We start from the raw sequence: 22,637 nt of genomic DNA, 5'->3' as shown, positions 1-22,637 counted from the left end.
TTTCCAACTACAACACACTAGTACACACAACTGACCTTAAAACATCTTGGCAAAAAGGTTTCTGTGATCAAAATGAACCTTGAAAGGGTGTGAGTGTCACAGAGAGAGACAACAGCAGTAGGACATCTCAGAAACGCACGCTGCACTTATAAAAAGAGGAACTGATTACAGTTAAGCATATGTTCTGAGTAACTGTAAAATATTAGAGCCAAAGATTTCAAAACCAAATCTTCAGTGTGGGCCCACACAACCATTCTCTGAACAAATTTAGAAGCCCTTTGCTAAATGTGTTGCAATATGAAACTGAACTAACACTTGCAACGTTATCTCCTTTGCTGAGGATTTGTTTATGTCAAAGCATTGAACACATTTATATAGACATTTATACCAGAGGGAGGGGTGGAGAAACATTTTTCTCCTTAAAACACAACTCTAGCTTGACACAAATACCTCAACTTCTTTTTTCTTCCTCCAGTTAAGTTTCAGCCTTTCTTGATCCCCTTTTTCTTCCCAACGAAGCTTTTCTAGCTGCTGGGTTAGTGTAGCTACTTTCTTTCTTGCTATTTCCTTTAGCTCTTTATAGCGTTCCAGCTGGACAAATAACAAAAAAATATAAATTAATTTACTCCACTGCATGTGGGAAGACTCATGTTGTTACAGCCTCAATTAGTAATCGCTACTTTATCATAATTACAGCTATGCAAACCACTGAATTCTCCAGAAGACCTTTCCAGCTACTAATTCCATTATCAGAAGTTATATCTTACTAGAGAAAGATTCAACTCAAAGCCTACACTTAACAGTTCTTGTCTACGTTCTTGTTTCAGACTTCTAATTACTTATTTTTCAGGAAAGTTTATAAAGTTTACAGTACTTCACAGTTAATCTTAAGGTTAACACCAAGTTTTTGCACAACCCAAAATTAGTGCAAGTTTTGGTATTTAAAATTACAGCATTCTTATGTGGTCTTTTTTTAGGTGAACTTATAAAACAGAATTCTAAACAATCCTGCAACGTTATGACTAAGTGACCAAATACTTCTAAAGTGCAGAGCAGGAAGATCCACAAACTAAAAGAACGACCGTGCAGGTTCTCCATGAATTGATCAGAAACTATTTTAAGGAGGAGAGAGGAGAAAAGAAGCTAGCACTTAGTTTTAAAAGTGTTTCTGGCCATATGGTTGCAATGATAGCCTCTTCAAATATGAATTTACTGCAGAGTGATGCAGTCCTTTCTTTCTAAAACAACTTAAAATAGCTCACAAGTGAGCTACCTGGTTTAGATTCTGATCCATAGTAGATGTATACTACCAAGTCCTGTTTGCATTTTTGTTATCTTCTTGGTTTTTTTCCTAATTGAAGACAGTATTTCTGTACCTCAGCTGACAACAGCAAAAAGATCAATAGAAATTACAGGTTATTGGCGAAACAATGGTTTCTCTGTCATCAGTGGGGATTTTTGGACTTCACTAGTAAACAGTACTTTTTGGCTTCCCAATTCACCTGACTTTCTTCCAACTCAATACGTGCTGCTCTCTGCAATATCTCCTCTTCAGTTTTCTTCTCAAATGCTTTCCACGCCTTCTCAATATCATTCAATTCTGTCTCTAGTTCTTTTATGTTCTGCTTTTCCTTTTCACAGGATTTCTCCTTGTCCCTTAGAGATTTTTTAGACATTTCTACTTTCTTGATTTGGTAGGAAGTGTTTTCCTTTGCTTTTATATAGAGGGGTCTCTGCTGAATCAGTGATGCTTCCAGAGTCCTAAAAAAAAAAAAAAAAAAAAAAAACAAATAAAAAAACCCAACCACACACACAAAAAAAGGCACAAAAGCCAAAAAACCAACAACCAACCAACCCACCCCAAAACAAACCAGACCCCCAATCAACAACCAATCACAAAGCACATCCAAAACAACAAAACCACAACAAAAGAAAAAGAACACCCCCTCCCAACCACACACGCATGCAAATAATCAATTGTCGACCACAAGGTTACATACCCACAGGTGATTTTTTTTTTTTTTAAACTATCCACTGAAAATACGAGTTGAAGAAGTGAAGCACAGCCTTTAAAAGCATTTGATAGAAAACAAGTATTTATATAATGAAATTACTGACAACTTAGGTGTGGTGGTGGAAGTGAAATGGATGTCTAGATATTACTTTAGTAAACTGCTGCAAACTGATTTCCATAGCATTGGGATATCACCCAGCTGCTTTATGAGGAAATGCATGCCTGCCAAGTAATTCCCAATGCAGAGAATGCTTTAACTCAACCTTTGGAGAACCTGATTGGAAAACCTACCTCATTTCTCTTTCCATGTGCTGTTGGTCTCTGTTCAGTACACCAAGCACTTTTTTCTTGGCTCTAAATGCATCTTCTGCTGCAGAAAGAGACTCTTTCTTGATACTAGCCTCCATATTCTTTTCATCCAAACTTTTTTTCAGAAAGTCAATATTTTTCTCATTGTGATAAAGCCGGAAAAGCTTCAGCTGTATCCTTTCTTCATCCAGGTCCTTGATAAGCATCTGGTAATGTTCTGCCTACCAACATTAAAATTTTACTTATGGTTTATAAAAAGGATTTTTAATCACTAGCAGTCTAATTTCAAGTCTAAAATTATCTAAGATGATGTACCAGTAGCTATAATTCCAGTAATGTAGACTAATCATAAAACTTAAACATGTTAAGTTAACACTTTAATTAATTATACTGGCAAATCTACACTTCCATTTATTTAGATTTTATTACATGTATTCCACTACCCTTTTACATGATACTAAATTATTATATATTATACCGTACTGAAAAACACACTAGATGAAAAACAACAGAAGCTGGTTGTTTTTATTCATTTTTTTTTAAGAAAACCTGAATTTAAGTTTATAAAATATGCAAAATCTGAAATATTAACATGGAAAAAAGGAGCTTAGAGTTACCTCCTCTTTCTCCGTCTTTGCTTGTTTGCGTTCTGCTGCAACACTTTTTTTCTTGTTATAATTAAACTGTGCATCTTCTTCTGCTTGCTGCATTTTTTTCTTTTTTCGTGCATAGTCTTCAGCATATTCCCATGAATTACTGATCTGTTCAAAAAGTTGAGTTCTCTCCTTCGGCTTCTTCATTGCAATTGATTCTACCGTGCCCTAAACCAAAATTGCAAAAAAAAAAAAAAATACAGTACTGTAGATCATTATATTGTCTCAGATGAATTTCTTCTCTAAGATCATATACTACAGATTTATTTCCTGATATATATGGTTAACAGAATTGGATGGAAATACTGTTAGATTCAAACCCAAGAAAGAGTTTACTACCAAAAAAATTATCACTTAGCCACCTCATCTAATTAAATGACATCACTAAAACTTTTAGAATGTCAGATAAGGTCTACGAAGAACACCTTCAAACTAAATCAACCTGCACAAATCAGTGAGCAGTATCAAAATGACAAAATTAAATCTCGTTAGCCCCCTTAAAGGAACTGAATGAAATTATCTTTTCCAATCTATCACATTCCTAAAATTTAATACACTAAACATTTATAAATAAAGACTCACATTGTCTTATATACTCTGAATAGCACAAGTACTCAATTTCTTCCAGATTAGCTTCTTTCTTACTAGCACACTCATGTACACACAAAATGCATTATTTCCATTTTGCAGTCCTGTAATTCTTGGCTGAGGCCAGGAAAAAAACATATTGGCTTGAAATTAGCTAAGGGTGCCCTCTTTTCTGTCAAATAGGTAACTGTGTACTCCTATGAAATAATCTCAGAGGCTTGGTTTTTTTGTTTCCTTATAAGTACCTTAAATGCTTACCTGAAAAATAAGACAATTCCTAGCTTTGACAAGGATGCCTATTTTTTCAAGCTCAGATATGTAAGTAGATCGGCTGACGGATTTATTGTTGAAAAAAAATTCAGTACAAGTACCTGAAGCAGGAAAGAAAAAAAAATTACTATAAAATGGCTAAGCCCCAAAATCCATATGAAAAGAACAAAACTAGTAGAACAATTTAACTGGGCAATTTCCTCAAAGAAGAAAATAAATTTCAATTATTCCCTTAGTAATTTCATTAATTTCATTTTTCTGTATGAAAATTCCAGTTGCATACTTCCAAAACGCATTGACAGACGCTAAAGTGCTTGTGCTTGCAGCAAGGTGTTAGATCCTGTTTTCTAGAGCCTACACCAGCTACATATTCCAAGTGGAAATCTACAGATCAAAGAACGTATATTAATCACTTCTTTAATTTTTAACTTTGCCCCAGAATGTTTTTTCAATTATTACACTTGGCTGTCAAAATGCTACTGAAGGAGTATAAGAGGTATTGCAATACTCATTGGCTTAATCCACCCAAATAAGAAAGAATATTAGGCACCTGAAATTCAAAGTTGAATATTCTTGGTCTCCATTTTTTATACATCAGACAACAGGAAGTATGCGCAACAGAATCTAGTACCTACCACGGATAACTCTTGCAAATGTTTTTTCTTCAGCATTTTCTTCACAATACACTATCTTCACACTAGCTGTAGAAGAAACTGGCTTTCCAACATGTGCTCCATGAATAAGTTCTCTGACACTTTTAACTCGCAAATTAGATATCTTTTCACACATCACAAAACTAACAGCATCCATTATGTTAGATTTTCCTTAAAAAAATAAAAATTAAAAAAAATTGCTTTGACATGGCAGGAACGAACATAGGCATTTGATTAACAATTAAATAAAAAACATATACATAAATGCAGAAGTCTTTATTAATTCTATTTCTAATTCTATACTCCATTGAGGAAAAAATATTGCACATAATAAAGAAATAAATTTCTACAATGTAATACACTGGCAGCAGATAATAAATCTGTCTGTAATAAAAATCATCACAAAACTGATTTGTTATTTGTTTGTCTTGTTGAACAGATTTTATTTTTTTTTTTTTTTTTTAAACACAGGCATATCTAGAGGTCATTACTTAAACTGAGTGAGCAACATCACAATCCTTACTTGATAGTTTCCTTTATATAATGCAGTCAGTGAGGTTTGCTGCCTAAGCACCCTACCATATAACTAGAAATCCAGTGTTGTAAAGAATACAAGCGTTTTCCCAGACCCATTCACCACAGCAACAAAGTTCTCTGATCATACTCCCTCAACAAAAATTCTCTTCGTTGAATCCTCTTTTTGCTTTTCCCCTTTAGTATTGAGCATTTCTGTTGACAGCTCAATTATCTTCTGCCTTCAACCTCGCTACTTTGGCAAAAATTTGACTTACTCTCCAAAGTTTCAGAAAAAGAAGAATACCGGGGGGAAACAGATGAACACTAGGAGGGAAAAGAGATAACTAAAAAACTCAATTCAGACTTTACACATATTCATATTTTTTTCCCCTGAATCCATCTATAAAATGTATTCAGATTTAATTGGAAAAGTACCTGAAAAAAGTATCCATAATTTTGAGTCTTTCCAATACGGAAAAGTGGGGACAGGATGATAAAGAATATGAGAATAATGCTAAGTAATTTACTTACATTCCCCCTTCAATTAGATAAGCAAAGAAACAACAGAATCTAGAAATCTAAATCGTGAACTAAATCATTAACAGACTGGGAAAATTAACACCAAATGCTAAGCCCATCCTTGTGGCTCTTTGTTAGGACAGTCCTCACCTCCTATCATATTGTTCTCTGGCAAATAAAAGATAAAATCCCATTTGTTGAATGGAACTTTCAGAAGAAGCGAATAAATTTAAAAAGCTCCAGCACCTACAGCATAACAATGTGGAGTCACATCTACGAATGAAGGCTCTTGTGGACTAAATTACAACACAGTGACCATCCCAGAAAGCTACTCTTTCCCAGAGGTATTTACTCACGTGGCAGATACCACAGACTCAAATCAAGAAGTAGCTTTCCATTACTACAGTTTACAACACACAGTATTAAAGCAAAATCATCTTCATGTGACCTTAGTAAGCTGAACCACGAACTGGAGTGGCAGAGGCAAGGCATGCTGTTTGCAAACTGCTTGTTCTACAATGGCTGGAAAGAACAGAGAAGACAACCAGAAATGGAAATTCCTTCAACCACCCTGCCTCTGGCCTTCCATGCTGGAAAACTCTTTTACTTTCAGTTAAAGTAGCAATGGCAGATTAGGAGCCTCCAAAGCCCGGTAACTCTGCACCACAGTGGGCAAGCTATCACCACCCTCACCAGTGCAGTGTGGCCATGCTGATCCTATTCTTGGGCCTGCACTGGTTCAGCTACTACCCCCTCCCTGTCAGGCCCCGGGGTGTTCACAGAAAGGCCTAGCAAAGGCTTCCCAAAATGGAAACCTCAATCCTGACTGAGGACGCAGGACCAACAGCTGCCTGATGATCCCTCCCTCCAGCCTGCTACCTGATCCATTGGGCCCGATGATGCAGCTGAACCTCATGAAGGGGCCGATAACCTGCTGCCCCCGCCACGACTTGAAGTCCTTCATCACCAGCAGCTTCAGGTAACCCATCCTTGCAGCAGTGGGCGAGGAGGCACCGAGGCCGTCAGCCCATGAGCTCGCTCCCCCCCCCAAGATTTAAATAATCAACAAGTGTCTTTTACAAGTTTATAATCCGGGAGAGGGAAAACCGCCTCCGCTCTCCCTCGGCCCCCAAATCCCCAAGGCAGCCTCCCCCCCTCAGCAGGCGGCGACGCTCCCGACGCCAGGCCTGCAATGGCTACCCGCCTCGCGCTCCCAGCCACACCGCCCCGCCACGTTGGGCGCGCGGAGGGGGCGGGGCAAGCGGAGAAGGGGCGGGGCTCCCGTTGCCATAGCGACCCCCTGTGTTTGCTCTGCCGGCGGGCAACTGGGCTCGGTCACTCTGCGCTCCCGGCCGGCGCCTGGTCACCCTTTTCGGCGCCTGGTCACCCTTTTCGGCGCCATGAGCCGGCTGAGGCTGCAGCGGGAGCTGCGGGAGGAGGCGGCCGCCCTGGAGCGACGGCGGCAGCGGGAGCTGCAGCGGCAGAGCCGCATCTTCAACGCGCGACTGCGGACCATCGGGGTGAGGGCGCGGCCCGAGCCCCCGGCCCAGAGGGGGAGAGGGATGGCGCTGTCGTCTTCCTTCCCCGTCTCCCGCTCCTATGTGTTTTCCTGAGGAGACTGGTCTAAAGAAGGGGGGGGGGCACACCTGTGGCAGGCCGGTGGGAGGGAGGGCGGGAGGCAGCCGCCTCAACGGCTGCGGGGAGCGCGCGCCCCCTCAGCGCCTCACAAGTGCCCGCGAGCACGCGCGGTCCCAGGTAAGGGCGGGAAACGGGGAGAAAACGCCCTGGTGGGTCTTTTAGAGGGCTGAGGCGCTTTCAAAAAGTTGTGCTGGCAAAAGCGAGTTGAGATTCTCCAGGTATCGTCAACAGTTATTTTTGGCACCTATCGCTGGAGAGAGTGTGTGGGGGTGTGTGAGAGAGAGAGCGCGCGCGAGTGAGCGTGAGGGGGACTTGTGCCTCACTGCTGTAGGGTTCAAGGGCAAGATTACATTTTTCCTTAATAGGAAAGAAAGATCAAGTCCCATTTTTCGATATCTGTGTAGGAGCTAACTTAATATAGCATGTATGTAGTGTGGCCAGCAGGACTAGGGAAGTGATCACCTCCCCGTACTCGGCACTGGTGGGGCCACGCCTGGAATATTGTGTCTAGTTTTGGGCCCCTCACTGCAGGAGGGACTTTGAGGTGCTGGAGCGGGTCCAAACAAGGACAATGAAGCTGGTGAGGGGTCTAGAGAACAAGTCTTATGAGGAGTGCCTGAAGGAACTGGGGTTGTTTAGTCTGGAGAAAAGGAGGCTCAGGGGAGACCTTATCGCTCTCTACAACTACCTGAAAGGAGGGTGTAACAAGATGGGGGTCAGTCTCTTCTCCCAAGTAACAGGCGATAGGACAAGAGGAAATGGCCTCAAGTTGTGCCAAGGGAGGCTTAGGTTTGATACAAGGAAAAATTTCTCCACTTAAGGGGTTATCTAGCATTGGAACAGGCTGCCCAGGGAAGTGGTTGAGTTACCATCCCTGGAGCTATGTAAAAGACGTGTATATGGGGTGCTGAGGGACGTGGTTTAGTGGTGGACTAGGCAGTGTTAGGTTAACGGTTGTACTTGATCTTAAAGGTCTCTTCCAGCCAAAACCATTCTATGATTCAGTGCTTTGCTTTGGGGTAAGCCAGAAGCCTTGCAGAGTCAGATCACGCGGTAGGGTGTAAACAAATAAGTGTTTTTTACCTTTCTGCTGTGCTGATACTTCCCTCATCTGTTTGATTCTCACTAGAAGCTAGAATCGGTGCTGTGAGAGATTTATTGCTGAAAGGGATCCTGTAGTTGGTTCCTAGTTTGCATCAGGCAAAATATGACAGATCCATCAGACCATATTTATGTATGTGGAATTAATTGATGTGTCTGATTTTTCCTGACAATGTAAAATAGAAATTCTCAATGAAAATTGATAGATCTCTATGTACTTTATTGAGCAATACTGTACTACACCATCTGAAGGTCTTTCTCAAACACTTTAGCAGAACTATCAGACGGGTTTTGATAGATCCATTTACATGAGACAAAAAAATGAAGGAGAGTTTATTGGAAGAATTTTTTAAATATTTTGATTAACGTCATTCAATGTATCTTATTCCTTGGCTGAACAATGACTGCTGACAGAAGGAGCTACTCTTGAGCTTTGAAATTAGGCCAAGTCCAAAGCAAGAAGAGTCAACAAATTTATACAGAGATATACTATATCAGTATTTCTGATGTGGTTTTAGATTCTTTGCTTTTTGTCTCTCTCTCACCAGTTTAGCTGAGCAGTTGTCTGTAACAAAATTAAAAAAAAAATCAAGGCGATATTTGACTTAGACCACAAATCCTTAAGCAGGGATTGAGTAGTTTAAAAGCATGGAGATAATATACTGACTGGAAAGCAGAATGGCAACTGAGATTTTAATTTTTCTCCTTGATTATTACTAGTTCTATTATTAGACTTCTGTATCTGTTTCCTCATCTGAGTAATGGAAAAGTAAGATACTGCTCTCTTCACTTATAGATTTAAGAGTTTATCCACAGTAAATCAGTAATTTCCCAAGATGAGTAGTCCAAATGAAAAATTACTTCCCGTGTATATGTGAACTATTATACATAAATACAAGTAGATTAGAAATTAGCTGCGTCAAACTGTTTATGGTAAGGAATTTGTTATTTTAATGCTCAGAAGTTAAACATGTAGCTTTATGGGACTAGGAATTGTTGTTTTAGGGTTCTATTCTTGTCAAGTGAAAGCTGTTCAAAAGGGGGAGAGCTGTTAGCGTAACTGAATTTACACACACAAGTCTCACATTGCCTCGCCTGTATTACTGCCGCAAGTTACTAATGGAGTCATATTGAATTTCTCTTAACAATGTTTCATATAGTTACACTGAAAGGTTGGTTTCCCAAATGAGCCCTCTAAATGAGTTGATATATATGCCCGTGACACCATTGTTTTTGGACAATGATACCCTGTAGAATTTTTTATGGTTTTACTCTCGCTTACAGATGTACCTCTTTGCTTGATTGGTATAGTCAGTAGACCTTTACAGCATTAACAATGTGTGTTTTCAGCCATAATCTGTTTAGGTCTTTCTATCTTGATCTGAATATTTTTTAGGCAAAGACTATCAAAATAGTTTAGCAGATTCTTGAAGAATTGTCATTGTTTTTTGATAAATCTTTTAAAGACATTAAGTGACTTGACCAGTAAAAGAAAAAAGAAGATATTAAATCCAGGGTTCTGCCTATTATTTTGCCACCTTCTCTCGAAAAATGCAGGATTCAATTCTTGCCTAAAATGTAGGTGGCTGCTATTACGCCTTGCTCAGCTACCACTCTCCAGGGATGTGACTATTATGTATCGTTTCAGTCCGCTCATTGTAGATGTCTTCACGTGTCTCAAATTACATTGAATATTGTGTTTTGGCAACCATGTGAATCTTATTCTCTGTCAGATCAGACTGGAAAATTTCTTTCTGTTCCCTGTTATTTCTTCAAGGTACTTTCAGTGAATAGTCTATATTTTTTTCAAATCTGAACTATTACAACTTCCTGCCATCTTGACTGTCAAAATACTTACCCACTATGTAAATGAAAGCAGAAAAATAAGAAAAACTAAGTAAAAATGCCATCTAGGATGGGGAACACATGTTCTGTGTAAAATGTTTGTATTTATAGCTCTATATATCATGTAAATGTCTTGGTTCTGATTCAGTGGAAGAATATACCTATAATTAGTAAAACAAAGGAAACAAGAATTTTGCTGTTTCTGGATTTTTGTTTTATATTGCCTACATTAAATAGAGATGTATATTTATTCTATTGGTAGTGGTTTTATATCTGTCTTGTACAACTGTGAATCAATGTAGCTGGACAATGCCTGTTTTTAATCATTCAAACATAGTATCTTTTAAAGAGCTGCTTTTTTTTTTTTTCTCCATTTAAATAGGTTGATAAAGATGCACTGGATGCCCAGGTCAAGGAGAGGAAAATTCAAGAAGCAGCTGAAAAAGCACGACATGAAGAACTTGGTATATTCATAGATACTCTGATATTACTGTGAAGAGTTAAATGTAATTTGCCATCTGTTTCCTGCTTTTTCCCTTCACGTATTTCAAACTGCCATATTTATTTCCAAATGGAGCCTATCTCCTTGAATCTTGCTATGTATCTCTAGCTATATAAATCTATCAATCAAGATATATATATATATAAGCACCGTTATAGGCTTATTCTCTAGATTCATACAAACTGAATACTATAATGTGTAGTCCTATTTATGTTCGTACATTTGCATTGGTACAGTATCTGTTTTCCTCAGTATCTGAAGATTCATATTGACATGACTAAACTGGTATACATTTCCTAATAGGCCAGAATTGTCAGTGTTTTCTTTTACTAAATGTTGACAAATAGCATTGTTTAGAGACCTGAAGATAAGGGAGTGTTTACAAAAACTTAATTACTTAATGCTGTTCTTTTCAGAATAGTAGTTGCAAATTTGTTTGATTGCTTTCTTGTAGAGTAAACCCATATTCTGTCCAGTGATTCTTCAACAGAGTATATAGATTCTTTAGAATCCTTTATGGATTATTATTGCTCGAAGCATGAGTCCTCTACAACAGGGCAGTAAGTAAGAGCCATTGCTGAGTCAGAACACGTAGCCACACAAATATTTCAGCCATGTCCCCTGACCTCAAAACCCTTTGTGGCCCTCTGTGTTTGGAATGTTTTCCTGTGGTATCATGTGAAAAGGTCCCACAGACTGAGCTCTCTGTGGGTTTCAAGAAGAGCTAGAATGGAGCTGCCAACTTCCATGCTGTGCTTCTATGGCTGCTTGTGATTTTCCTGGCAGAATACCTGTCAGACTTTGACTCCTAGGAAACTGCCAGAAGCAATGTGTAGTCTGGCAGCAGAGGAATTTATCTTTTCTTGAGAATTATATTTAAATGGCTAGAATGGCTAGTTCTGGGTGTTTGGTTTTTGGGTTTTTTTGTTGTTGATTGTTTATTTCTCTTTAAAACTAAATCAATTGGAGCATTTTGATTAAATGGACAAGAACTATTAAGCTCTAAACAAACTGTTAGTCACAGTCAATTCTTTCAGTGGTATGGTTAGAAAAATTATTGGAACTATGAAAAAACTATATTCCTTTCATTGGGAGACCAAATTTTTTTTTCTACATAAGCAACTTAATGTATTTCAGTTATAACTGTAAACTAAAAGTAAATGGGAAGAATTAGTATACGGTACGTTTCATGTGTTACTGCAAGTTTTAATTAAATGAAACCTCATAATTCTACAAATTTTTATTATTGTCTTTGTTTCACATCCATATATTTCATTGTAACATTAATAAGAGAATTGATTCCTAAAAAAACTGAAAGTATTTTAGAAGTAAATATTACTAACATTAGAGTGTTTGCTGGGCTGGTACTCATAGATAAAATACTCTTTCCTAGGGTATAGAAGTTTGAAGACTTATATTCTATTTATTCCTCTTCAAAATTTTATTTTCTATCTTACATATGCACTTCCACAATACACATGCACTTCTAAGAACTGTATTTTCATTGTGTTCATTTTTCTCTAGCTAATGAAATGAAGCAAAATGACAAGATAATGTGTATGTTAGAAGAACGACAGAAAAATGATATCAGAAACATAAATAAGGCTATCACTGAATTTCAGAAGAACTTTCAGAAGCCAGAAACAAGACGTGAATTTGACCTGTCTGATCCACAAGCCCTAAAGAAGGATAAACCTGCTCGACTTTCAGATGATGATCCTCGATGTACTGTATCTGGCTTGCAGAAGTTTATGGGTGAAGACTTAAACTATGATCAGAGAATGAAATTTCAAAAGGAGCAGTTAAGAGAGTGGTCTCTTCAGCAACAGAGGGACTGGAAGAATGCATTAGCTGATCAAAAATTTGCAGGTAACGAGAAAAGATAATTAGGTTTTAATCTGCTTTTTCTGAAATTCTGGTGTATCTGACAAAACTATGGTATAGCCTATTGTGTCAGAGTCTGACATAGTGGTATTTTAATATATTCAATATTCAGCTTTTGGAAATACTGAAGCAGTTCTTACTTTACAAGCTCTGATCTATTCAATTTCTCACTTAAGAAATCTATATTTAATAACGTGATGATTTAATTTCTGTTTTACACCTCGAAGTATCAGAGCATTCTGAAAAACCATCTGTTTTGCATGCTAGATGGTATGTTTACTTCCAGTGGAGGGCCATGAAGATGATCAGAGGGATGTAGCACCTCTCCTTTGAAGACAGGCTGAGGCAGTTGGGGTTGTTCAGCCTGGAGAAGAGAAGGCTCCAGGGAGACCTCATAGCAGCCTTCCAATATCTGAAGGGAGCCTACAGGAGAGCCGGAGAGGGACTCTTTGTCAGGAGATGTAGTGACAGGACAAGGGGTAACAGTTTTAAACTGAAAGAGGGGAGATTTAGATTGGCTACCAGAAAGAAGTTCTTTACTGTGAGGGTGGAGAGGCACTGGAACAGGTTCCCCAGGGAAGTTGTGGATGCCCCATCCCTGGAAGTGTTCAAGGCCAGGCTGGATGGGGCTTTGAGCAACCTGCTCTAGTGGGAGGTGTCCCTGCCCATGGCAGGGGGGTTGGAACTCGATGATCTTTAAGGTCCCTTCCAACTCTAACCATTCTATGATTCATCAGACCAAATTGTCCAATCTTTACTATTCGGTAGCAGACAAAATAATACTGAATTTTCTTCTCTAACTTGTCTTGAAACACTTTTTCTGCATAACAGACTTTAACATACTCTTTCATTTTAACTGTAACTGTTAAGATAAGGTTGGTTACGTAATAAACTGATTTCATGAGTCACCTGATATTCCTAGATCGGAAGCTTTGGTGGTAGGATTTGGAAATAATTGTGTAATTCAGTCTACTCTATCTGTAGCTATTCTCTCTCTCTCTTTCTTACAGTGGCTTACTCAAATGGCACATCATGTCCATGAATATTGACTAAATTTCATTTTAATCTATTTTAGATGATCTTTATGATAAGAATAGGATTGCACTTGACCAAAAGGCTATGGAGCAGCAACGAAAAGAAGAAGAAAACAAGCGTGCTGTTTGTGCAGCTACTAAAGATTTCAATAGAACACAGGTAAATTAATGTTGTTTTTTAAAAAGTGGAGATACAGAAGGAAAATAAGATGAGCAAAAGTACAATGAGTAATGATGTTTTCACAGAGTTTTCTTAGCAGGTAACTTCCAAGGTTGTTTCAGTTACTGGAAGATAGAATTTATTCACTTTGTCCTCTGCAAGGATATAGCTATCCTCTATCTAGTTACCCTCTGTCAAAATTCTCCCTCCTGGTTCTCAGCTTGCTGACCAGAGGGCAGCAACAACTCCCCAGTCTCTCAGGGACTTTTAGTCTGTCAGCTGGGGTACAGCAAAAGCCTGCCACGCTTCCCTCTGTTTTCATGTCGGCCACTGGATAATCTTAATTGTGTCTGCCTGCCTTTCTTTTTGCTTGTGTGGAAACATTACTACCAGTAGCTTTTTTGTCTTTATTGCTTACGTTAATTGCCCAGAACCACTGGTTTTGGCACTTTGGCTACTTCATTGGTATTTTTGCACGTGTCTCTTGGTTGTTTACCAAGCATGCTTTGGAACCTATTGAAACACAACATGAATCTTTATCTGTCTTAGTACCATCATCTGTCATGCTCCAGTTCTTTATCTTACTGCACAGATTTTTTTTCCCATCCAGCTTGTACTTTGAGCTCAAATGGCTACATGGACGCTGTTAGTTTGATTAAACTACGTTTGCTTTGAATTAGCTTATAATTACTTAGTCCTATAAAAATAAGCCACATTTAAATTACCTACATTAAGTAAGTATGGTATCTTTTGCTTTAAGTCTATAAGCATGTAAGTCTTTGTGCCCTGAAAGGCTCAAGCAACACTTACACATTTGGCATGTAATTTTGTTTATACATAGCCCAAAGTAATTGAAAAGGCTTTTACTGCTTGAAGTCATGGCTACTGAACAGCATTTTATGCAAATAGCCACAAAAGTACCCTAAGTGGCTGGTACACTTGGAGTAGCAGTAGTATCCCAAATAATTGTTGTCATACCAATTGATGCCATGTAAAAAATCCTGATTTTGTGACAGGGTTTGGGGATGGGATGGGATGGGATGGGGTGGGGTGGGAGGTTTGTGTTTGGTGTGGTTTTTAATGTTTGGGCATATGCATTCTACTTGCCTTGTGTGCATATTAAATATGCTCTTTGTTCTAACATAAGGCCATGATAATGAGGTTGGGACAACAGTCTTTTCTTAGGTCTTACTGTCCCTTGCTATGTTGTATAGATTGGAGTTACGGCTTGCAGCTCTTTTCCTTTCTTTCTAAGGTAGTTAATTAAGACCACAATCCTGTTTTCAGCATTTCCTTAATTTGCTGATGGTTGAGAAAAGCTCTTTTTTTTTAACCCTGAAATGATGTGCTAGCACAGTTGCTGCTTTTCTTCATTAAACATGGCAGCCAGAGGTTTCAGGTTGCCAGGCCTTTCAGTGATGTTGTCTATAAGAGGAAGCTATGTTACAGAGGGATTTTCTATACGTCTTTTTCCTAAGAGAGAAAACTAGGGCATTCAGCCTAAGAATGAACTTCACAGAAGAAATCTCTGTATCTGACCTCAGATGCATCAAAGAGAAGTCTCTAGCAGTTTCAGCATTCTGAAGCTAGCCAGTTTGAAGACCTTAACCGCTTGAGGGTGCAGTCTGACACTGTGTTTTTCTCTACCCACATCCACCTGTCAGTGACTGCCAAAAGAACTCCTTTTTCTTGTTCCCTAAGTTTCATTCATTTTTTTTCCTGCTGTGTCTCTTGCAGTGGATCTAATGATCATGAAGCTTCAGTATGTTAGATAGTTTCTCAAATCCAAAAGAAAATGAACCCTGGTCTAGAATGAGTGACTGCTAGATCTGACTCAGAGAGGAGTGAATGCAGAGTCTGAGGTGGCAGTAAACGAAGGGAGAAAGCAACCCCACCCTTCCTAAGGCAACCCGCAGTTATTATAGTTTGGATAAAGTATAACATGGGAATACATCTTCAGAGAGGAAGACTTTTCCTAGAATTTGGCTTCAGATCAATAATTATCTCCATGGCTATCATCTGTAGTCCTTAAAGTTGCCAGTATCTTTAGGGAAAAAAATAATTAGGGTAAAAAAAATTATTTTTTTTTAAAAAAACAATCCAAACAAGAAACTGCAAACACAAAAACCGGTAAGTCATGTACTCCTGGAGAAAGATTTTTTTTTTTTTTTTTTTTTTTTTTTTTTTTTTTTTTTTTTTTTGGTCAATCTGCTAGTCAATTGGTAAAGAATCCCAGCAGATGACTGAGAGTAGGATATCTCAGTTCATCACAGCCTGCCCTCATTACAGGATTTGATGTTGCCTCTCCCTGTGACAGTGATTCAACTTCCTCCACTTACCAATGACTTTATTGCTGACAAGCTTATTGCTAATGGGGTTTTTTTGTTCTTCTGCAATTAATTAGCAGGACAATGAATTGATTATATGGTACCGTATTTTCCAGTGGTGAAGGATCCTTTACTCTAAGCATTTTAAGTGTGTGTAGTGTCTAGAAAACTAATGCTTTTAAAAATAAACATTCAGATTTTCTCTCACCTAAGTATGTGTTACCAACATTGCTTTTGTCTTTGGTATGAGAAGACTTTTACTACTAGCTTAAACTGTCATTTATACCTTCTGAAATCATTCGCACATAAGTAGCAAACATTTTAATTTGGCAGCGAGGTAACAGAAATGAAGACTGACCAGAATATATATTTTTTGCTTCTTTTGATGTGATTGTGATTCCATAGCAGAATATTACTGTTGCAGAAAGAGGTTCCTCAGTAAGGATAGTAACACTTGGGAATGCCCAGTTTAGTAGTACGGTGGTAGGTATACTGATTGTGTTCTTGAAATCAGAAAGTTAAGTTTCTTCTTATTTTATATAGCACAGGACTTGAATCCTTCCCAAGACACTTTGTAAATAACGCTAAGTAAACAAGAGCATATGATTATAGAGGATCTCTTATTTACTGCCCTCATATTTATAGACTTGTTAGATTTAAGAAAATCGGCAAGAAAAGTACAGAGCTGTTCTACTTAACTTGCAAAGTGAGTATTCTCGAGCCAGTGATTTTTGAACAGAGCATGAGACAATCTTGGACGAACTGGAGGGATGGGTATCCACTGATCTGTTGCGGTAAAGGTATATGCGTAAAGCTACATATGCAAGGAGCAGGTCTGGCAACCCGTGCTCTTTGTGCCCTAGCAAGAAGGAGATTACCTGGCTTCTGTCCAGATGGAAGCTGGCACTGTGCATTGTTCCAGATGGTTCAGTTTACGCATTACAGAAGAATGAGACAGGATTAGAACTGGATCATACATAGCATTATTGTTTTACTCCAAATTAGTTTATGTAGTCTAATTCTTCTTTGGAAGGTAATTACTTTTAAAATAAAATCATAATATTTGCTTTCGGGAGTTTTGTAAGAAGAAAATTTTCTCTAAATAGGAGACTATGACCTTATAGTAGACATTAGGAACAGTGATTCCATAGCAAATGCAAATTATCATTTCTAATACTACAGATATATTCATATAATACAATTCAAGTTTGCATTTTGTATAGGCAAAGGGAACAAATTCAAGGCTGCATCTTCAGGCTTAACATAGGCATCTCCTGTCTGTTTGTTTAGAGTGCTAACAATGCTCTCCACATAGATTTAATATGTAATATATACCAAGGCTAGTGATTCAAGATTGTAAATTTGTATCATAAATTTCTTCTCTGTTGTGTCTGGCCTCCAAATATCAACTGGTATTTGCTTGTGGATAAATGTAAAATTATTTTTTATTTAATTCTGGCTTTTCTTATAAAACAAATTTTTTTTTTCTCCAAACTACTTGCTGTATGTGATATGACAACATTGAAAATCTAATAGTATGCATTTCTTTAATCTTAGCCAATATGACCATGATCATAGTATTCATATGTCATGCTGTTGACAATTGTATGCAAGTTGGAAAGAAATCTATTATGATATGCTAACTTTATTGCATCCCTTAGTTAATATTTTCTCTTGGAAAAACTATCGGTTCTTTCCTTTCACTGAATTTAGGCTGCTGAAGTAGTTGAGAGAAAGAAGTCGGAAAAGTATCAAAAAATGAAGGATGACATGGCTGAAATTTCCAGCCTTCTTCAAGGAGACTTCCTTTCCGAAAACCCTGAACAAGCTGTCAGTTCCTTTGGTAGCCATCGTGTAATCACAGATCGATGGAAGGGAATGAATCAGGATCAGCTGATGGCAATCCGTTACTCTCAACAGCAACAAGTTCTGGAGAAACTGGTATTTCAGCTTATGTGCATATTCTGTATTCCTGGTTTTAATAATATTATAGACCAAGTTTGTAGAAGAAAATATTGTTTGCCTTGCATGTCCCATTATGAGACTGTTTTCTATTGACCTGAATTTTACCCAAACTTGAATTAATCAAACTGAACACAGTGTCTCTGAAGCAGCTGGGAAATGTTGTGGAGCAGCAGGAGTGGGCCAGAGCCCTGGAGCTAGGCTGAGAGGAAGATTTGCTGTGGAGCCAAGGGGATGGCCCAGCTGAGGAGCAAGGTCCTGCACTGCCTGAGAGCCCGGCTTCATGGTGCAGTTCAGGACTTAAGACTGCATGAGCTGTCCCTGCAAAGGATGAGCAGGAGTGGGCTGCTCCACAGGGGAAGAAAAGCCAGGAGCTGAGGGTGAGAGCGGGGCAGGCAGGAGTAGTGTTCTTATGTTCAAGGGTACTCAAGCAAGACAAATAGAGCAGGTCTGGTGATTCTGCTCATGCATATTTCATAGTCTTAAATTAAATTGTTCATGAATACAACAGAATTTCCTTTCTACCATACCACACAGCTATGAGCCATGCTCTGGGATGAAATTACAGTAGAAAACCTAAATGTTGATAATAATTGCTGCTCTAAGGGTGGATGGAAGCAGGCAGTCAAAATGAAGAAATCTACCCTTCCTATGCAGTCACGAGTATACAGGCCCAGGTATTCTGAAGTAGGAAGCTACTTACCTCATTCAATGCAGAGACTGGATTCATAGACACCAATGAATAGCTGTTCAATTTTATTTTTTAATCCCTACAATACCTTATGCTACACTATCTCTTACCTACTGCTGTTATTAAAGCTGAAGATAGAATTGTCATTTTCCTGTCTCTCCTATGACCCTGAAGCAAACACATCGAGTAGTTAAGTTGGCAGAAAATGAGCCCCACCAAGAAAAGTGAGGTTTTTTCAGACCTGGTTTCTTGAATCAGTTAAATGTGATGTCAGACAAGAAGTGAGGAAGGGATAATATAACAGGGCAGAGGAAAAAACAGTTTGGGTTTACTCATCAGGTGTTGGTGGCTCAGTTATTACACTCAGTTAGCCATGTTTTAAGTCATAATGATGACTACTAACTTCCGACCTCAAGAGGTTACAACTGCTAACAAGAACTCTAAAAAAAAAAAAAAAAAAAATCTGTTTTGCCCCTCTGGCTTTTTAGAGAGCTAATATGTCAGAGAGAAATAGTAAGCTACTGATTAATTTCTGCCAGGCAGCAGATACTAATTTTTTACCTTGTGCAGAGTTAGGAGTCTCTTTTGCTACCTGGAAGAGGATAGCTTTCTCATCTGCAGTATCTTACTTCTGCCTAACACATAGGCTCCTGCCTACTTTGGAAGTGCTTACTTTTTCTGCCTATTTCAAATGCTACCCCTAGTGTTCAGTAAAGGCAATCAAGTTTGTTTGGATGAATTTACCAATCAGACTTTATATAGACTGTTTCATCTTTGAACAAAGAGAAAATGAAGTGGTTTTTTGCTCCTGTAGAGACTAAAAGAGGAAGAACGCCAAAGAGATGCTGAATGGGACAGGCAAAGAATACAGGCTGCAAGAGCACAGTTGGTTTTAGAGCGGCATCAACAACGACAAAATCGGGAACGCCGCCAAGCTTTAGATAGTGTAAACACAGAGCTATCTCTGGAGCAGAAATCAAAGTAAGTGCCAAAAGAGTTTTCTTCTTCTCAAATAAAAATCTTTAACACAATAGGTTGGCTTTCAAAGAGCTTTTTTACTTGTATTGTTTATTATTTTTTTTAATACACTTGTTACAATTTTATACTTTTTAAAAAATCAACAATTCAGCTTAAATGTGTTTTTTCAGTACTGTTTAAACAATCTTCAAAGAGTAAGTTATGATTGTTACTGACTCACGTGTATGAATTAGTAGCCGAAATTCTTAAAAGTTTTCCGCTGACAGCAGATAGTTTATATAGATAATATAATTTGCTGTCTATTTTGCTATCAGGTGTACAACAGTACATGTTTCTTTAATATACCTTAGTTTTCTGAAACAAAAAGGATGGGTATCAGTAGAACTGCCAGTTTCTTATAGCTCAGGGTTAAGCTAATGGCACAAGTGGAGCTTTTCCATTATGCATGACAAAACAAGATGATTCTTTAACTAACCACTGGACATGTCTTGGTGGACAGGTCTTATGTCTGCTCTCATGGGAAAGGACAAAGATAACATGTGAAGGGGAAAAAAATTCAAACTAAATGATTTGGTGTTCTATTCTTCCAGTCTTTTTTTTTTTTTTTTTTCCTTTTTTTTTTTCACCATGCATGCATACATACATTTTGCAAAAGAATTTCCAGTACATGATGCTTTCCTATTATGAAAGCAAAAATTCAGAATTGTGTTAATTTAGTTTTTCACTATGAGATTTTTGAAAGGTTATTTTAGAATGAAAAAAACGTTTGCTATATTGAGACACTTTGGAGAAAAAGATATCTAGGGAAATGAAATTCCATTTCTAATAATTCTGAATTTTATGAGCATTTATGAATGTTTATGCATTACATCTTCAGGGTTCCCAGGTTACTTCTATATTATAATGAGAAAACATTTACTAACTGCATTTTTTAAATTTATTGCTAGGAACATTTATCTCAAAGAAGAAGAATATTCAAATGTTCCAACAAGCCAGTATTACGCACAGTTTAATACAACCAGCCGGTGACATTCTGGATAATCAGCCTGAAATATACAGAAGTATGTAGACATATTAAAATTTTTAATTGAGTAATCCCATGTTTTATTATTTTTATCTGTTCCCTACCCTGTTCAAACAGTGCACTCAAAGTAAAGGACGGTCTTCTAGGCCATACCTGCTCTAAGAAGAGAAAAACATTGTAATAATTTTTAAACTTGATTGTTTTTCTAAAAGGTACTAGTAGATTCAGTAGTAGTTGTTTGACTGTTGTGTCTCAGGCTTAGTCGTAATATTTACATTATCCATGGCTTTAGAAATCAATTTCTGGGAAGGAATCACAATTTAAAATATAATGGTACTTTATGCAACTTGGTCAGAGGGGAATGCTGCCTGACATAGATCACAAGTGATGCAAACTTGGCAGATTCTATGGGAGGGAATAAAGATGACCTGGGTAGAAAGTTTTGGTTTTGTTTGTTTGTGTTTGTTTTTGTTTGGTTTTCGTGGTTTGTTTTGTTTGGTTGTTTTTTTTAAAGCAAAAATGCAGCCAGACACAAAAGGAAGCAAAGGGGAAGAAATGGACAAGTTGGTCAGAAATACTGCCTTTATTTCCTGAATAGTAAGAATGAGAAGAGAAGATTTCAATATATACCGAGATGATTTTAGCATCCATTCATGACAGAAATGGAATGTGTGTTATTGTAAGTGGGGAAAATATTCATACATAAACCGTCACTCATTAGAAATAACAGAAGATTTAAGGGTAGTGTGCCTCTAAAGAAGAGTATAGGGAGAGTTTACAGATGTTATGGAAGAGGGGGGGGAAAAAGCAGGCATGCACCGAACAAAATCAAGGAGAAAAATGTCAGCTTGTGCAGGGTAATTCAGGGAAACAGTTTGCTTCCTGTCTTTATGGTTAGCCAGTCAATGATATTTGAAAAATGGGCAAGTGAAACACATGGGAAGAAAATATGAAGAAGCAATGTTAGAAACTAAATGCACAAGAGAAATGGATGATGGAGATAATCCAGAAGGGAAAGAGATGACATACAGAGGACAGGAAAAAGGGTTAGAAGTCTTCATGATCTAAAACAGAAGAAAGAATGAGAGATTCAGCTAAACATCCAAGACCTTTAATATAGTGAGCCCTTAAAAAAATAGAGAGGCCATTTATGGGAATAGATCTTGAAGTAAGTATGTGTAGCTTGCCAGAATCTGAATGTGGGGTAAAAGCATCCTCATTATATTGGCATGGAGTCTGCTGATTGTTCTTTGTAGCAGGGTTAGCGACAACTTTGAATTCTGGTGAAACAAGTTGAAGATGACTACACCAAGCTAAGTAGGAAAGATGTTTAAAGAAACTGAGGATGAGGTAAACTCTACTGAGTTATTCTCATCTTTGTGAAAATAATGAAAAATGCATGGTACTCGAGATAGATGCTATTAGGAGGATTTTGAGATGTTTGAAGGAAGCATTCCTTGAAAGGGGGACTGTTCAAACAGATCTGTTTGCATTCCTTGAAAGGGGACTCTTTTCAAATAGGTCTGTTTGCTCAGCTGAAATAGTGGCCCTGGGGAATCAGGCCGATATGACTAATTAAAATTTTGAACCAGGTAATAACAACAGGAGTTTGGAACAGACCATCGTGTTAATCCCTCTGGATGGAGAGGAGGAAGAAAATCAAGTAAGGAGAATATAAAAATAGGTAAACAAGTGTCTTGGGATAGGATAACCCTGAACAAAAAGATATGTCCCTATTTTAGCATATTAATACAACTGGAACTAATTGCAGTATAGATAGAAACTAGGGAGTAAAGAAGTGTGGCTGGAATACAGGAACTGAAAACTGTGCTATTCAGAAAAGTTGGAAAACAGAGCTGAGAGGGAAACTTGCTTGTACCGTTAATGATGAGCTGGACTACAAAGAAGTAAGAAGGGATGGTATTTAAGAGAGTCTAATGAGATAGTATTTGGAGATCCATTTATCTGT

General features: G+C 38.0%; 2 protein-coding genes across 2 annotated transcripts in view; one reads left to right on the top strand and one right to left on the bottom strand.

Annotated features, from left to right (window-relative positions):
- SMC1B (structural maintenance of chromosomes 1B) overlaps nucleotides 1–6,510 on the bottom strand; it is a 33,479-nt gene extending 26,969 nt beyond the window's left edge. Inside the window, exons 1-7 of the mRNA XM_074146563.1 lie at nucleotides 6,402–6,510; nucleotides 4,470–4,658; nucleotides 3,823–3,935; nucleotides 2,941–3,144; nucleotides 2,306–2,544; nucleotides 1,503–1,761; nucleotides 451–591 (exon numbers count right to left, since the gene is read on the bottom strand). Coding sequence (XP_074002664.1) covers nucleotides 451–591; nucleotides 1,503–1,761; nucleotides 2,306–2,544; nucleotides 2,941–3,144; nucleotides 3,823–3,935; nucleotides 4,470–4,658; nucleotides 6,402–6,510 — 1,254 coding nt within the window. The remainder of the gene's footprint in view (nucleotides 1–450; nucleotides 592–1,502; nucleotides 1,762–2,305; nucleotides 2,545–2,940; nucleotides 3,145–3,822; nucleotides 3,936–4,469; nucleotides 4,659–6,401) is intronic.
- A 412-nt stretch (nucleotides 6,511–6,922) lies between these two features.
- Nucleotides 6,923–21,990, top strand: RIBC2 (RIB43A domain with coiled-coils 2). The gene is made up of 7 exons (XM_074154834.1): nucleotides 6,923–7,042; nucleotides 10,489–10,570; nucleotides 12,133–12,477; nucleotides 13,568–13,686; nucleotides 17,727–17,954; nucleotides 19,481–19,647; nucleotides 20,592–21,990. The coding sequence occupies exons 1-7, from the start codon at nucleotides 6,923–6,925 to the stop codon at nucleotides 20,671–20,673; spliced, it is 1,143 nt and encodes a 380-aa protein (XP_074010935.1). The 3' UTR covers nucleotides 20,674–21,990.
- Nucleotides 21,991–22,637: the final 647 nt, after the last annotated feature.

The sequence above is a fragment of the Numenius arquata genome, chromosome 1, assembly GCF_964106895.1.
Source record: "Numenius arquata chromosome 1, bNumArq3.hap1.1, whole genome shotgun sequence".
Classification (NCBI taxonomy): Eukaryota; Metazoa; Chordata; class Aves; order Charadriiformes; family Scolopacidae; genus Numenius; species Numenius arquata.
The sequence above is the reverse complement of the archived record's forward strand: the minus strand, read 5'-3'. Positions and strand labels throughout refer to the sequence as shown.